This window comes from Hyaena hyaena, unplaced genomic scaffold (assembly GCF_003009895.1).
Source record: "Hyaena hyaena isolate Hyena2069 unplaced genomic scaffold, ASM300989v1 scaffold_726, whole genome shotgun sequence".
NCBI lineage: Eukaryota > Metazoa > Chordata > Mammalia > Carnivora > Hyaenidae > Hyaena > Hyaena hyaena.
Genome location: NW_024081358.1, coordinates 192,824 through 211,563, shown reverse-complemented (window position 1 = coordinate 211,563; position 18,740 = coordinate 192,824). Strand labels below are relative to the sequence as shown.

Genomic DNA, 18,740 nt, shown 5'->3' with positions numbered 1-18,740 from the left:
TTAAGAGAATCTGGCTCTAAAACCATCTGGATTAGGTGTTTTCTTCACAGTAAGATTTTAAACTACTAACTACATACCTGTAACACTTATAATATTATTCAGGCTTCCTACAAGTTTTTGGTGGATTCTATTTTTCTAAATAGTTCTCAATTTCTTCTAAGTTTCTAAATTTACTGGTACAAAGTTCAGAGTACTGGTTTTAGTCTAGCCAATCTTTAATGTACTTGTGGTTGTACACACTTCTATATTTCAGTATTATCTATATGTGCCTTGTCTTTATTCTCTTGTTCACTATCCAAGTGAACTATCTATTTTTCTTACTCTTTTCAAACTATCACCTTCTGAATTTTTTTATCTTCTCTGTCCTGTTTTCTAATTTACTGAATTTTGCTCTTATCTTTCCTAATTCTAATTCTTATTTTCTTTATTTTAATGTTCCTTTCCTATTTTAAGTTAAATGCAGAGCTCCTCCTTTTTCAAGTTTTCTTTTCTAGTGTAAGTATCTACAAAGATAATCTCTCTTCACCAATTTCACTGCAATCTGTCAAATTCTGATTGGTAGTATTCTTGAAACCGGTAGGTTGTGAGCATTTTAGACTTCAAATGTAATTTCTTTTTTGTCTTACTGGTAATTTAGAAGGAATAATAATTTTAAATGCATGGATTTTTAATGTTTTTGTGTTTTTGTTAGTCTGTAGGATATTAATTCTTTGAAATGTGTTAATCTGTGCTTTGTAGCCTAGGTCATGCTGTTTTTGTCCGTTTGTGTATTCCACAGAGTGGACTGTTCATTAAACCAGGATTAAATCAGTTGTTCAAATCCGCTAAAGACAGATGAAGTTCTTATAAATTACAAGTAACTGAGAAAAGTATTAAAAAGTTTCCCAATATGATAGTAAATTTGTCAATATTCTCTAGTTTGGTTAAATTTTAACTTACATATTTTAAGTCTATTTTATTAGGTGCATTCAAATGTGAAACTTACATTTTACTGGTAAACTGGACTTACTACATACTGACCCCTCATTCTCCCCAATAATGAAGTCTACTTTGCTAATGTTAATGTAATTGTTCCATTTTTGTTTAGTTAGCATTTGCTTGAAATATCACTGTCTATCCTTTTACTTTCAGGATCTCTATACCTATGCTTTAAGTGTATCTTTTGTAAAACACATTTAACTTAAAAAAATTCCAACTGATTTGAAGCTTTGACTTTTATAAGCAGAGATTAGGCAATTTATATTTATTACAGGACTTCTTCTATATTACTTTTACCCATCTCTTTTTATTTCCCCTCTTTTTAAATGTTTTTTCCCTTTCTTTACTTTTATTTAGATTGACTGCAAATATTCTTTTTCCATGTCTTAATTCCTTTTTTCCTCCTCTACAGGTCCCTAATACATATATTCTAAATTCTTACGTCAAAAGTTAGCTTTGAACCCTCTCCCAAAAAATACAATTCAACTTTGATCTTCCTTCTTTCAACTTAAATACCATTGCTGCCCACTGTTTAGTTCTGTTCCCTCACTTTTACTTTTTTAAAAGTTTATTTATTTTGACAAGGAACAAGATAGGAGCAGAGAGAGAGAGAGAGAGAGAGAGAGAGAGAATCCCAAGCAGCTACTCACTGTCAGTGCAGAGCCCAATGAGGGGCTCGATACCCTGAACCTTGAGATCACGACTTGAGTAGAAACCAAGCGCTGGACACTCAATGGACTGAGCCACCCAGGTGCCCCAACTTCTTTTTTTAAACGAATTACAGGCTTTATTACTGTAGGGTATCAATGCAAGCAGTTGATGACTTCCACATCACAGATCTCTGCACCTCTATCTCAATCTATATAACTCTTTATCTATATCTAACTACAATCCAGGATCCTTTAAACGTAAAAACATCCAAGTGTCTACTTATCATCTACACTGTATGTCTAACTGCCAGTTAAAACTTCCAAAAAAAGTTTTTACTTCCCATTCTTCTCCCATCTTCGTATCTTAGTCAATACAGTAATAACTATCCAAGGCTCAAACCAAAAAACTCTGCGATAACGGATTCTTCACTTTCCCTCATCTCACAAATCTACTCTACTATTTATCACTCAAAAATATGCTCAAGTTGTTTACTTTTTTAAATCCTCATTACCACCCGCCCCCCACCCCGGTCCAATACCCTAGTCCAACCCTTCACTATTTTTGTACTTTAATCTCCACAAATCAACTAGAGTGATCTTTTATAAATGTGTGCCAATTAACTCTTCACTTAAAATCCCCTGCTCTGTGAATAAAATCCAGAGGCTACCTATCCTGCATAGCTGGGTACCTGTGCACCTCATCTCATGTCATTCTTTTCACGCATTCACTTCAGCTCCACTACTTCATACATGGCAAGCCTTTACATTTTCAATATCTCTGCTCTTACCTTTCCTTCTGTCTAGAAAGCTCTTCCTCACCAACTAATTCTCATCTTTTAGATCCCAGCTCAAAATCAGTTTCTAAGACAAGTAGCCTCTGGCCACTCTAATTAGTGTAGGCCCTACCAGTTACTCTTTATGACATGATTGCTTTCCCATAATTATAGCAGTTTATAATTTAGCACTTTGTATTTTATTTAATATCTGCCTCTCCCACCACATTGAAGCTTCAGGAGGGAATCTCAGTTTGTCTTGTTCATGAATACAATCATGGGATCCAGCACAAGGCTTGGTACATATTTAATGCAAAATAAATATTTGTTGAACGAATAATTACCATCCCAAATTACCTATGAAAAATTTACTAATAGTAAACTAAGTAACAGTGATTCAGGAAGATCAAACATAAAATCAGAAGAGAAGAATAAACACCATTTCAATCACTGTCAAAATCAATTATGTCTGTAAACTTTTCTTTACAAATTTCCTAACGTATTTTATTTCTTACAGAATTAATTTCAAGCTGGAAATTTATACCTTTGAAAAGTACAAATTTTAATGCTAGTCCAAGTTGAAAGAGTTAAGAAAACATATTTATCAAAATAGATTCCGTGAGAGACTAATATTAGAAAAAACCAATTATCAGAAAAAAACATTTAAATTAACAAAGACATACTACCTCAGAAAATGCAAAGCCAAGGTTTCACAATACCAACAACCTTTAAAAGAATAAGCTGTTTAAATATTTAAACAACCTTTAAAGGAATAAATAAGCTAAACATCAAAGGGTTAAAAAAAAGCACATTGTTTTAGCAAAGCAAGTATTAAAACTGTTCTCAAGACCATAAATGAGACAATTTGCATTTACGCATTTCAACATAAAAATCCTATGTCAAATATTAGCAAGCAGAAGCCGGCAGCACGTTCAAACAACATTTCATGACTATACGATCATGTTTATGTCAAGAAGCAAGGGTAACTGAATATTAGGAAACCTAGTAATAAAATAATTCCTCATGATCATCATGGTCAAAGGTGAAAAATCACTGACCATTTCCACTGACACTAAAAAAACTTCAATAAAATTTAACAAACATTCTTACTAGAAACCTATAAAATAACACAAGGGGATACTCCTTAGTGTGATTTAGGAAAAAAAATTGTGTGTGTGTGTGTGTGTGTGTGTGTGTGTATGTGTATGTGTAAAATCAACCTAAAAGTCAGATCATTCTTACTTGGGAGAGATTAGAGCAAGGGTTGTGAACTATGGCCCATGGGTTATTTCCAGCCTGCCACCTGTTTTTATAAATAAAATTCTGTTGGAAGACAGCCACACTCATTCATTTACACACTGTCTATGACTACTTTTACACTACAACACTAGAGCTGACTAGCTACAATAGAGACTGGCCTACGAACTGACAATACCTACCATGTAGCTCTTTACCATGTTAAGTCTGACAATCCCTGTACTAGAGCACTCCCATTAAAGTTAGGAAAAGACAAAGGTGTTTTCCATCAATCACTGATTTCAGAGATATCATCTGATGCAATTAGACAGAAATATTAACACTTCAACATTTTTAACTTTCTCCGTTTCTGTGAATAAATCACCGATTTTCATCTTGAGGCTGCTCTTTCTCCACTGTATAGCAACGGCAGCTCTAAACTCATACCTAACTCAACCAGAACAATCTTTTAAATGCCTCAATTTTCTTTAAAGCCAAGTAGAAATGTATACTGTATCTCAAGAGAAGATAATGAAATTACTAAAAATTTTAAATTTAGTTGTTCTTTGTAAAACACCAAAAGCACTGGGGCGCATTGATGTCACAGTTCATGGGTTTGAGCCCCACATCCCCTCAGAGCCTGGAGCCTGCCATAGATTCTGTGTCTCCCTCTCTCTCTGCCCCTCCCCCCCTCACACTCTTTCTCTCTCAAAAAACAAACATTAAACAAACAAACAAACACAACAAAAGCATAATGAAAAAAATCAGTAGGACTTACTGGTCCTACACAGGGCTTGTACATGCGATCAATAGCATACCCAACATCTGGAAGTTATGTATACCATTCTTGTACAATACGTATAAATCAACCTCACTGTTAAACAAAACATACCCTTCCTGTAGAGATAATTCTTGGTTTTCTTCTTCAGGACCACTGCTATCACTCTGTAGTTCGGGTTCATTCTCATCTTTTCCTGGCAAAGTCTCCCAGCTTTCATCACTTGACGACTGATCTTTTTCAGTACCAGAAAATCGATGAGGCAAAGAAGCAGACCACTCTCCATCACTGCATTCTGAACTGCAAATTCAGAACGGAAAGAAAATAAACCGTCATTATATGTGCATTTACCATTTGGAGACATCATGGTATCGAGTGGACGACAGATGATTCATGATTCATCAGGTGCTAATTCAATTTAAAAAATATTTTAAAAATAAATACAGAAATAAATATATTCAGCAGAAATGTGAATTTTTCAAATGAATATAGCATATGGCAAGTTACAGAATAATCGATTTATGATTTTCCTGACTAAAGTAAATAATTCCATGTTGCTTATAGATTCATTTTTTAGACATATTTCTAAATAAAAGTTTAAATAGAATTTGGCAATCATAAATTAAATGCTATCTGGAATAAGTAATAAGAGATTTATTACTCATCTAACCTGACTAAAATGACTTTCTAATTACATACTGACAATGGGAGACCTATTCTTTACGAATAAATTTCTACTCTTACCATGTTTTAAAAACTTAACTATTTTTCCCTCCTTTTTTACAAAAGATTTTAAAACAAAATGAGATTCAAGTTCATAAAAAACAGCACCGACAAATCTTTACTAAAGTCCTTTGCTAGGACTGTGAACACAAAATAAATTTCAATTCAAGAAAACATTTAGATAAGGAACCGAAGGGTACTGATAAAGGGTTAAGGAAGAACCTTGGAAAATGACTTGGTTATAATTAACTTTGGTTAATTTAGTTTCATTTAATGACTCTTTAAGTACCAGTCATCTTGTACCACAAAGGTGAAAATAAATCTTAAATGCCCCTTCCAAACATATCAACCATTCTGGTCAAGAATCCCCTTAAAGATTTCCCTTTGTGCCTTTATTTTTGAGAAACAAGAAATTAATAAATTTTAGTTTATTTTTGAGAACTGATAATTAGTAAGAAATTACTTTTTCTTTATGATGATAAATTATCAATGGCTATACTACTGATATATTAACTAGTCTAAGGAGTTCCTCCTTCTATAAACAGATGAACCCAGGAGATCAAGATGCTATTAAGAAAAAGCAGCAGTAATGTAAGCTGAGGAGTTAGAAGTAAAAAAATAAAATCAACTTCCAATTGTCAGTAAAGGATGGGCAGCAGGTCACAAATATTCAGGAGAAAAATGTTATACAGCTCTAGCATAGCAAGTAAAAGGTGTTCCTTCAGTTGCATAGAAGCCCTATTGCTTATATTTTGTAAAATCTTTTTTAAGCCAAAAAATAATTTAAGATCAGGTAAACCAGGTCTATACTTGTTCCAGTATAAAAATCTAACATAAAAAATAGTTTAAAAAGACTTTCTGAATGAGGTTTCCTGGCCTATAAAGCCTCTCAACTTTATTTTTTTCAATTTCTTTTAATGTTTATTTTTGAAAGAGACAGACAGAGAGAGAGACAGGCAGAGCACAAGGGGGGAGGGGCAGAGAGAAGAGGGAAACACAGAATCCCAAGCAGGATCCTGGCTCTGTCAGCACGGTGCCCGATATGGGGCTCAAACTCATAAACTGTGAGATCATGATATAAGCCAAAGTTGGACGCTCAACCGACTGAGCCACCCAGGTGCCCCAAAACACCAGGGGTAAGCTCTTACTTTTCTCTTTTAATGTATATTTATTTTTTAAATGTATATTTATTTTTGAGAGAGTGAAAGAGTGCAAGCCAGGGAGGGGCAGAAAGAGAGGAAAATAAGAGGATCTGAAGCCAGCTCTGTACGGACAGCAGGGATCCCAATGCAGGACTCCAACTCATGAACTAAACTGTGAGATCATGACCTGAGCTGAAGTCGGATGCTCAACCGACTGAGCCACCCCTGGCCTCTCAACTTTGTTTTTTAATTTTTTTTAATGTTTACTTATTTTGAGAAAGAGACAGACAATGTGAGCGGAGGAGGGACAGAGAAACATAGAATCCAAAGCAGGCTCCAGGCTCTGAGCTGTCAGCAGAGTCCAAAGCGGGGCTTGAACCCACGTACTGAGAGATCACGACCTGAACTGAAGTCAGATGCTTAACTGACTGAGCCACCCAGGCGCCCCTTGGCCTCTCAACTTACCAGCTCCAATTCTGATACATCTTTAACAATTAAGCTAAGATTTCTTTATTAATTTGTAGCAATTTTATTTATTTAAATAAAAACCTCATATTTTAAACATTTTATGATCCTGTCCAGAACAACACCTGAAAACTATATATTTTTTGCTTAATGAAATAATTGATGGAATACTTCCAAATTTTATATATAAATCATGCTTATGATCAACAGTCAATATATTTAAGAAGCTATGTCACAGACTGGTAGTCTAAGCCTTTGAGACAAATTTGGCCCTTCTGTTTTTTTTTTTTTTATTTATTTTTTTTAATGGTCAGTGAGTTACAATTTTTTTTACAAGTTTATCTTTATTTCTGTCTCTTAGTCAGCAAAAATCTAAAATATTTACTATCCGGTCCTTTAGGAAAAAGTCTGCAGATCCCTGGCCTATATCATTATTACTCATTATATATAACCTTCACCTCTAAGTAGCTAACTTTTAATTATATATCCCCACTTCTGATCACTTAGCTTTCATAATCACTAATGGTGCACCAAACATATTTAGATTTTCATTTCCTTTTCCAAAGTTATAAAGCAAAACTTATCTAACAGATAAGTCCTTTCTTGATTTTCTATCTCATGGTATTTCCCTGCTCTCAAGCTGAAAACCACAGGTCTTTGACTCCTCACAAACTCTCATTGTTTAAGTCCTCTTTCTTTTCCATTCCTCTGTAAAAGGACTCCTTTTTCTCCATTTCTCCTAAAAACCCTGGCTCAACTACTTTTCTCTAAACCTAAACGAAGACAGTCAATTGTTAATTTCTGTCCCTAGATTTAATTTCACTCAACTCATCTAAGAGATGCATTCTGCGGATGCGTAGGTGGCTCAGTCAGTTAAGCATCCAACTTCGGCTCAGGTCAGGATCTCAGTTTGTGAGTTTGAGCCCTGGGCTCTGTGCTGACAGCTCAGTGCGTGGTTCAGATTCTGTGTCTCCCTCTTTCTCTGCCCCTACCCTGCTTGTGGTGTGTGTGTCTCTCTCTCAAAAATAAATAAATGTTTAAAAAAAATCTAAAAAAAGATGTACTCTGAATTATCAGTATTGCTTCAATTTGTTATCAAATCTCCACATCCTTCACTTTTTTCCTAAAGCAGTATTTCACAAAATGAAGCCATCTGCCTACCGCCCTCATAATTTTGCTCTAAGTGTACGTTACCGCTGTGTCATATGGTTCCATAGTTGAGAACACAGGTTCTGGAGTCAGTCTGCCTGGTTTTGAATCCACCACTTGTTAGTTGTGAAGAAGTTACTTAACCTTTCTGTGCCTTTATCACCTCACACACCAGATGACTATGATAGTAGTATCTAATAACTCCCTGAGTTCATATAAGAAGTTAACGAGTTAATCTATATAAAACATTTTAACAGTGCCTGATAAATGGTAAACCATTTAATAGCTGTTAGCAAATCTTTTTTTTTTTTCACATTTTTAACATTATATACTGTATTTTCTTTTCAGATCTATAAAGATGTTTAAGTGAATACTGTAGATAAATTGTTCAGCGCAATTTTTGGAAAATGGTAAACATTTAATAAAAGTGATAGTTACTTTGTTATATAAGCTGTGTGCTTAGACATTTCAACTGGATTTCCAACCAGCACACCACCATTTTTCTCTCTTTTCTACCAAAGAAAATCTATTCTAAATCCTTGGTTTGTCTTACTGAATGGAAATATCAGTCTCCTGTTCACCCAATCAACTTTAGTCTTAGTGTCTTTTTATACCAGGGTTCAGCAAACTATGTCCTGACCTATGAGCCAAATCTGGCCACCTGTCTGTTTTTTAATGGCCTGGAAGCTAAGAACGTTTTTATTTTGTTTTGCTGCATTTTTAAATGGTTGCTGAAGTACCTATATAATACCCTTGATTTTGCCTTTTGGTCCACAAAGCCTAAAAAATATTTGCAGACCCCTGGGGTCCATCCAGCGAAAACACAGCAAAGAAAAAACAAACAGAGGTAAATGGAAGATATATGGAGCAGGAAAGGGTAAGCAAATTGCTCAGTAGTAGCACTAAAGTTAAAAAGGTACCAAGAAAGTCAATCGGATTTGAGAAACAGGAGGATACTGTTAACATTAGAGAATATACAAATAATACTAGGGAGTTAAATTTCAAGGCATTTAAAAGTGCAGAGTGAGGGACGCCTGCGTGGCTCAGTCAGTTAAGCATCCGACTTCGGCTCAGGTCACGATTTCATGGTTCGTGGGTCCGAGCCCTGCATCAGGCTCTGTGCTGATAGCTAGCTCAGAGCCTGGAGCCTGCTTCAGATTCTATGTCTCCCTCTCTCTCTGAATCTCCCCTGCTCTCGTGCTCACTCTCTCTCTCTCTCTCTCAGAAATCAGTAAAACATTAAAAATTTTTTTTAAATAAATAAAAGTGCAGAGTGCAGGAACAAAAAGAGTAGGTATAGTACATTTATTCTGGGAATTCACCAATGGAAGAGAAAACAAACAGGCAACTGGTTAAAGGAAAAAGCAAATCAAGTAAAGGTTTCCTGTCAGGATTAAGAAAAACTACAGAATGTGGAGAAGGAAGCAACTCTGGCATAAGAATAATAAAGTCAAGGGTCAGATATGACTACAGAAAAAAAATGAGAAAAGTCACCACCTTTCATTGAAGAAAAAATTAAAAACAGAAATGGATACTAACATATTGTAATATGGAGAAGGAAAACAAAGTTCAGGTTTAATTATTTTACTATGTCTAAGAAAGCAAGAAACAAAGTTATCTAATAAGGGTGACAGGAGTATAGGGAACTTTTCAAAGAGAATAAGCAACAGAATAAATAGCACAAAACAATCATGAAATTGTAAGGACCCATTTGTTCCCGAATATAAATGCAAATTAGTCAAACATTTTTAAATTCTCAAGTACCACTTTGATTTTTATAGTTTTTCCATAAGTATTGTCTCCTATTAGCATTTAGAGCTATCTTCAACAGCAGACAACTATAAATTACTCAAATGTTACATTTTACACATTCAATTGTGAACCAAAAAAACTCTTTTCATATATTAGATAAAGTTACATGTGATTTCTAGACAAAATAATTTATGTAGTATAAATCTTAAATAGAAATAAGATATAGAAGTAAAAGCATCCAAAAGCAAGCTTTTATTCCTCAAATCCCCCAAGGAACTAGTTTGTTCATCTTCCTTGGCATTTTCACATCGATAAAAACTCAACTATATACAAGCCTAGAGAAAAGTGAAATTTTAGATAATTTTGTTATCTTAGGATCAAAACCACCTTCTGAATTTTACTGAAAATACCTTGGATGGAAATTATGTTACGATATATCATATCTGCCTTTTCAGACAGTATACTGAACATAATCTAAGCAGTCTGGGACATTTTACCACTATTAACAATGAACTATGTTATAATACAGTGATACAAATGGTTAGCTGTTCAAATCTATAAGGCGGTTAATCTAGTAAGAACCAGATGGTTTTTTCTGAATTTGTGTCTGCCTTTTACAATGTTCTGGTCTTTCCCCTAAATATCAGAATATTATAATCTGTAACCCTTTAGCATGCCTGAAGAGCAAAGCTATTTATCCCTAATTTACTCCTAACTTTTATGAACTTGGAAATAAGATAAAAAGGTCTGCTAAAATGTTAGAGCATATGCTTTAAGATCTTTGCTTTGGCTACTCATAGATGCTTAACTGTTGGGATACAGGGATATCAGAGGAGTTCCTTCTTCGTGGCTCTCAGCTAACTTACATAGAAGAGAAAAGGAACTTAATTTAGTCTCATAATAATTATCTACATATTCTTTCTTCCTCATAAGGCTGGTGAACACCAAGGGAATGGGGATCATTATTATTTGCAGTTACAGAGTACCTGACACTTAAGGAAGATTTTAATAAATCATTTTTGAATATATCAAACTGAAATCAACTGAATGGCTAATATTCCTTTTATTTTCCCAACATCATCAATAACAAAAAGTTGTCCTGACATTTTTATCTCAGATAAAACGCAATGCCAAGGTCTAGGGACAGAAAAGCTCTGAAAGAAACCTCAAGTACTATAAGAAATGGTCAGTGGATGGCATGCCTCTTTCTTCACACAGTGAGGCCCAAGGTTAAAATGTGCTGGCATGGTTAAAAGGTTCTTTTAAACACTAGATCTTGTCTTCAGTTATTAAAGTTCTCAGGGTATATTTCAAAAGAACAAGATGTTAACCTTAGCTCTTTGGTCTAATTCCAAGTCTGGTAATTACATACTGCCTATTAAAATTCCCCTCGCAATTCTAATTTAATAAAGTGGTGTTCGGTTCCTGTCAAACAGCTCAGAGCAATTCTACCAGCTGCAATGCTTATTCCATAAAGTGTAATGTTTCAGGTATAATTAAGTGATCATTTAAAAGTTTTCAGGAATATGCATCATGGATTCATTCAAATATCTTTCATTTTTAAAGAAAATATGAACTAAAGTATTTATTTTTTGAACTATATTTTTTACAAGTGGCCAAAATTCCTGTAACTAAAAATGTCACAGTGATTTTAGTTATGTTCTCGATAAGATGGTTCTGTTTGTAGCGATTATAAAGCAAACATGGTGAGAAAAATTTTCAAGTATAGCATCTTTACGTTTTACAAAGCAGAGAAAACTTAAAAAGAATCTTACAGACTCAAGGCAAAGGTTATTTATATCTTCCTTCTCAAGACACTTATTGTAGAATCACTGTTTCCCCATTTTTCTAATCTGCTATTATCAGAACTCAGCCAAAGTATAGTAAAACACCTAGTAGACTAAGAGCAGGCAAAATGAAACTAAGTAGGAATGTATTGTCATTAAATTTCAACCTTTATCTGACACCATATTAAAAGGGATTCTGGCAATTGTGATCTTTTTTTTTGCAGGGAGTTGAGAGTAGAGAACAGGAAACAGTAGCATAGAAACTGAGTTACTCTCAAAAATGTCCAGACTACTGAAATGAGATCCTAAACATATCTCAAGGCTTACAGATGCAAATATAAATAGAATTCTAGGTAGAATTATCCTTGAGAAGTTATTCTTGTGATGGTAGTTTTCAAAAAACAAAACCAAACAAAAAACCCTAAGTGTTTCTGGCATTTGAATGTGTCTTAAAGATTACCACTAGGGGCACCTGGATGCCTCAGTTGGCTAAGCGTGCAACTTTGACTTCGGCTCAGGTCATGATCTTATGGTTCCTGGGTTCGAGCCCCACATTGGGCTCTGGGCTGACAGCTCAGAGCCTGGAGCTTGCTTCAGATTCTGTGTCGCAGACTCTCTCTGTACATACCCTGCTCATGCTCAGTATCTCTTAAAAATAAATGAACATTAAAAAATTTTTTTTTACACCGGGACAGCTGGGTGGCTCAGTCAGTTAAGTGTCCGACTTTGGCTCACTCAGGTCATGATCTTGCAGTTCATGGGTTGGCCCTGCACTGGGCTCTGTGCTGACAGCTTGGAGTCTTGGAAAATGCTTCAGATTCTGTCTCCCTGTCACTGCCCTAAACCCTCCCACCGTCCCCTGCTGTCTCTCAAAAATAAATGGAGGAAAAAGAAAAAGATTGTTCCAAAATTAGTTCCATCTTTTAAGCACACCCTAACTTCAGGTTCTTTTAGTACTAAAAAGTCAAAAGAAAAAAAGTTTCCTATTAACTGTGTTTTTCTCATCCATATATTGTTTGTAACTTTGTAACGATCTATCATTGCTTAGAATATTGACATATCACTTAAGGAAACAAATTATAAATAAACATACTAAAACAACACCCTATAACCATTAAAAGTCAAACGGTCATTCTAGGCAAATAGAATGCTAATACTATTGACTTAAAAAAAAAAACAACCTTAAATATCAAGAGCCAAGAAAATTACTCTTGAGGTTGACAAACAATGCAAAATTTCATTAACTGAATTAAATGACATTAGGCCTGACTATAAAACGCACACAAAAAAGAGGTATTTATTATTTTTGATTAGTGTCTCCAATGATGAAGGAATGGCCAAATTAAATTAGTTCCTTCAGGAAAGCAAAAATGTAACTGCAGGAAAAAAATCTTATACTTCCAAAAAGTTAAGTTTTCTAAGACTATAAATTGATGTTATTATTTTTGATAGCAACCTAGAGGCATACTAAAGGTTTATAATCAAGTCCAAAATTCTTAGGGCTGAGTGTGTTCTGGAATTCAGATTTTTTTCCTAAGATCAGAAATACTACTTAATAATTCCCAGCAGGGTCCAAGTCAAAAACTTAGTAGTCAAACACTGATATTTCTGCACCAAACTGTTATGAATGCTTCAAAAAACGGCCTCATGTTAGTTCAGATCCAGACCTGTATCAAATTAACACCAATTTAGGTTTTGCTGCCAATTTCCATTTTAAGATTTTGTGGACCTAAACTGAAAATACTGAAATAAATTAGGCCATAGCTCTTAACTAATTTTACCCTTAAGTTTAAAAACTAGTAGGTTATATACATATTGTCTGCTAACCCTTGAAGTTTATAAACTTCAAAGACAGTAGAAACTCTATTTCATTTGTTTCTACAAGTTACTTACAGTGTATTACAGAAGCTTTATCCATCTACCCAAAGAAAACTAGCTATATCTTATTAATTTTATGATATAAAATAAAATACATAAAATGTATTCATATTAAAAAGATGGTTATATGAAAGTTTGGACTCTACAATAATGAAAAGCCAGAAGCTGAAGAAAGAAATCTTCCATTTCTCTCTTCTTTCTATGGTCTTACAGTTTGGGGGAATAAAAGATTCTATGTAGCGGAATCAGAATGTTTATTATAAGAAAGGCTGTATGTGTTCTTAAAAATAGTAAATTTGGATTGGGCAGATATGCAAATTCCAGCAAATTTACTAGCTCTGTGACCTTGAGAAGTTAACTCTCCTGTGCTTCAGTTTCCAAATCTATAAACAGGGGAAGTAAAAATATGCACCACACAGAGTTGTGACCAAAAATCAAATGCTGAATAAAAGTAGGCGAAAAAAAAAGTGATAAAAAGAGCAACAGGAAGAACAGAGAAATAGGTAACATTAATAAATATTGACAAAGTTCATTCAATATTATCAAAATTTTCTATGATCTTAATCACTTTTTAAAACCAGAATGGGTTAACATATTTTTTAAAAAATATACAATAAATGTTTACCTTCAATTTATTAGCTGAAACATTATGAACTGAAATAATTAGCATCTCTATCCTTTTGTAAGAACAAATAATCATCATCTGAACTTACAATTTCTATAAATCCCTAAAATGCTTCAAAGGTTTCTGTGAAAAACTAATCAGTAGTTTGCAAGTATGGTTAGCACTCAGTAAATACAAATATTCGGTAAATCAAAATACCTAATTCCCTGACCGTGCCAGAGAGCCCATCCATCAAACCTTAATGGTACTAGAAATAAACCACCCTGCTTATTATGCAATCTGACGAAGCACTGCATGAAATCTTACCTGTCTTCGTCTTTGTCATACAGTTGGTAATAATCTCCACAGCCATTCCAAAAGGTGTTATCCACAACTTCTTGCCTTCCTGCCGTGGCTCCGCTTTCTGCTGTAATTTGGTTATGTTCTGTTTCCCTATGTGTAACTCTTGAGTAAGGGGGATCCAAGAACATGCAGTCATGTTCTCCATCGTAGTCATCACATTTTATTAAGAGGTCATCTGAGCCATTCTCCTCAACTTCCAAAGCCTCCCTCCACCTCTGGACACTTCTTTGTTTAGCCTCATGCCTATTAAAACCTGTTTCTTGGTCCACCTGGCTTGAACTTATCAATTTTCTAACTTTGGGTCTCACTACCTGTTCAGGAGAACTTGCCTGGTTCTTGCTCTTATCACGAGTATTTTGTTCACTGCAATTATGCCGGGGGACACACACTGAATCTTCAGTTTCATTTCCTCTCTGACTCTCCTTACTAGTATTATTTTGTTGTTTCTTTCTAACAACTTCATCTTCAGAAGAGGACCTCTGAAATTCCTGACTGTTCTGATTGACAAACTCAGTATCACCAGTGGAACTTTTGACTAAAGGTGCTGAATCTAACTCTTCAAATTCATCTCTTACTTCACAGTTAAAAGAGGGAATTGGAGGTGAAAGACCAGTGTATGCCTCTACCTCTCCATTTGCCAACTCAAAGACTGCATTGCTCAATGCTTCCTGATATTCACCACCTTCCACAACTTCTGCAGAAAGCTGAAGACGGTCATTGGCCTCTCCGTGTGTGCCATCTGGATCATAAGAGTCAGTATGCACCAATGAAATTCCATTTTGTACACTTGAAGCATCGCACGCTTCTGGAGTATATTCTCCCTCAGAGTGATTATGAAGATTTGTACTGTTTCCTAAAGTCTCCCTGCCCTCCTCACTATGATGTACTGCAGCAAAGGATGGGCTGCTCTCAATGGTTTGATTTGATGTTGTATCACAAATGGGAATTTCTGTTTCACTTTTTTCAAACAAAGGGTCGTTGGGTAAAGAAGAATGAACTTGATCTGATGGACTGGAACCTTCATAGAAAACAAAGAAAACATTTTTGGAAACATTAGTTTTAGATATAATTTTAATAAATAATGACTATTTAAGTAGAAATTATACCAATCATTACTCACTTGAATATCAGTGAATTTCTTTAACGGGTACTTCTATGCCCCTTAACTGAGAGAGCACACTGGTTACCCTATGAGTTCACTTATGGCATCGTATAGCGCCTCAATATCCTCTATCAGATGTCTTTTGGAGGTTTTCCACCTAACTGCTAATACCTAAAACATTCTGTAAAACACATTAAAAGGAGAGGCTAGTGGAAAAACTACACAGTGAGAGGCATAAGTCAAGTCATAGGGTAACCAATCTGCCCTTCCAGTTGTTAAGGCTCACAATTCAAACTTCATTTCTTTTATGATGTGCAGGTAAAAAAAAACCCAACAACTTCACAAGTACTTTTGATAGATAAAAGAACAGCTTACACATCTAACAGAAATGAAACTCTATTGTGTTTGATGTCAATTCAGAAAATTATATTTCAGTCTCTAGATATATTAGATTTCTACCCCAAATGGATTTTTAATACACCTACAATAATGAGTTACCTTTACATAATGTTACAGCTATAACTACAAAACAACAAAAAAGTCAACATGTTGAGTCACTTTGCCATAGATTGTCAGAATCTTATTAAAAGAATAAAATCAGATCTATTCTATAAATCACTTAATCTTTTATCACTACTAATGTAATAATAAAAAATGAAGATATCTGAGATTTGTTGGAACAAAAATTTATAAATTATAACTAAAGAGCAGTTTTGTCATATCACAAAGGCTTCTTTAACAGAGTGAACTCATTAACTAATAATTCAGAATCTTACTTATAAATGACAGTAAAAATAATTTAGAATTATCAAATTTGCTCAGGACAAGAGGACTATACTTCAGTCCAAAGATGTATAATTACAATACATGGACATCTACAAAATACTTTTTTTTCCTTTTCTAAGTTAATTTATTTACTTTTTAAGAGTGAGAGAAAGCACGAATTGGGGAGAGGCAGAGAGAGAGGGAAAGAGAGAAAATCCCAAGCAGGTCCATACTGTCAGTGTGGAGCCCAATGTGGGGCTTGAACCCATGAATCATGAGATTGTAACCTGAACTGAAGTGATGCTTAACTGACTGAGCTACCCAAGCGCCCCCTGCAAAATACTTTTTAAGACCCCTGAATAATTAAGAGATTTTCATTAAATAACTAAGTACTACTTGACATTTATATTTCATAAAATGATTTTAAGAAATCAAATTAGCCAAGCTAAAGTATTTAGAGAAACAACAACACAAAAACACTATAAAACATAATATGCAGGGAATAATATATTCAGTTCACATTAAAAATTTTTTGACTGAAAGATAAAGCTCTCCCCTAGCTGAGGGATGTGATGATATAGTTACATTTTAATGACTAGCTGTATTCTATTTTCTTCTACACTTAAATGTATATATTGTTAATATTAAATTCAATGAAACTATCAGAATAGAATTTCTTGGTAGGAAGTGTACATTTGTATCCACAGACACATAAAACCCACACACAACTTCCAACAGTACAAGATCAATTCCTACATGCTTATTAACGAGCTCTTACATAAATCCATGTATGCATACCTGAGGAATTTTCCTTTGGAACATCATCTAGTTCCAACACTTCATAGTCATCACCAGCCCGACCTAAACTTCTTTCATGCCTGGTCATACATGGTTTAAAACTGACATATGCATGTCTTCTTCCGTATCTCCTGCCTGTGATTGTCTGATATCCTCCTGCTGGTTTGGGCCAAGCAGCCTTGCTGGATTCTTGATCCATTGCTGAAAAACATAGTTAAAATTAAGAGAGGCATGCAATGACCTTTATTCTGGTGACCAGCAGAGGTAATGTTTCAACCCATATGCTATAACCTGCCAAATCATATGCTACTGAACATTATATGCACCTTACTAACACTGTAAAACAAACTTGAAAAGTAAACGTGAAATACTAGGTTACAAGAGTTAATTGGCCTCTTTATCCCCCCAAAAAACTTTTAAAGTTTGGTACTTTTAATATATCTCAGATTTTTAGAATATAACCTAACAAAAATGATTTTTCATATGCCAAATTCATAAGGGATACTGCAAAAGCACATTAAGGATTAGACAATGATCCTCCAAATTATCTAAGTACCTTATGTATAAATGCTTAATACATATTTGCTGAGTTAATTACTAGTACGTGAAATGATGGTTTCAATTACATTAACTATGAATACATTTCTATCCAAAGGCAACTTCTTTAAATGGCATCTATACTACCAGGAAGAAACAACTGGACCATAATAAAACATCCCAAAGACTAGGGTCAGATAAAATTCTCCAAAGGAAAACAGCAATGAGCCAAGTCAAAAACATGCTATCTCACTTTTCAAAACTACAGTAAACATTATGGTAGCAAAAGCCATCAACATTTGAACAACTTAAATACTACGTTTTGACAGCTGAGGGATGTATACAGTAGTAAACAGTAACATCTTACCTAAGTAGAACATTACCATATCTATATATAAAAAAGTGCTAAGTTTCTTTAATTAATGAAATTTTTCATATACTATACAAGAACTAAACAAAATATTTTAATTTTTTTAAATGTTTATTAACTTTTGAGAGAGAGAGAGCACGAGTGAGGGAGGGGCCGAGAGGGGGGAAACACAGAATCTGAAGCAGGCTCCAGGCTCTGAGCTGTCAGCACAGAGCCTAATGCAGGGCTTGAACCCACCAACTGTGAGATCATGACCTGAGCCAAAGTTGGGATGCTTAACTGACTGAGCCATCCAGGTCCCCCTAAACAAAATTGTATCTCACAGTATATAAAACAGTCAGTTTCTGGAAAAGTTACATATTTTTGTTTTACTGCATTAAAATAAGTAGAATTGCTTCCAAGCACAAATGAAAAACAAACATGTATTTATACAGTTATCAAGATTAACATTATTTAATCTCCTTAAAAACCTTACAAGGTAGGAACTGTACTTCATTTTAAAGATCAAAAAATTAACGGTAACATTAAGTATTTAGTAATTTGTCCAATAATCAAATAGCATGATTCCAGAACCAGTGCCCTTAATAGCTCCTCCAAAGGAAAAGTCTCCAAAATGGAAAACACAACAGAAGCCAAGGGAGTAAAGAAAGAAAACATAACAATTTTTATTTATACATATTTTCATATCAAAAATTAGAAATTAAGCTTTACAAATATTCAACAGATCAAAAATGGTCTCATATAAGACCATGATTACAAGTGGAAGGTATTATCCTAAGTGAAATAAGTCAGAGAAATACAGGTATCATATGTTTTCACTCATATGGGGAACTTGAGAAACTTAATGGAAGACCATGGGAGATGGGAAGGGGAAAAAAAGTAGTTACAAA

The 18,740-nt window shown here is 34.5% G+C and overlaps 1 protein-coding gene across 1 annotated transcript in view; it reads right to left on the bottom strand.

Moving 5' to 3' along the window:
• PJA2 (praja ring finger ubiquitin ligase 2) overlaps nucleotides 1-18,740 on the bottom strand; it is a 69,766-nt gene that overhangs the window by 27,916 nt on the left and 23,110 nt on the right. The window contains exons 3-5 of the mRNA XM_039217957.1: nucleotides 16,944-17,144; nucleotides 14,243-15,296; nucleotides 4,530-4,715 (exon numbers count right to left, since the gene is read on the bottom strand). Of these exons, the coding sequence (XP_039073888.1) occupies nucleotides 4,530-4,715; nucleotides 14,243-15,296; nucleotides 16,944-17,144 (1,441 nt within the window). The remainder of the gene's footprint in view (nucleotides 1-4,529; nucleotides 4,716-14,242; nucleotides 15,297-16,943; nucleotides 17,145-18,740) is intronic.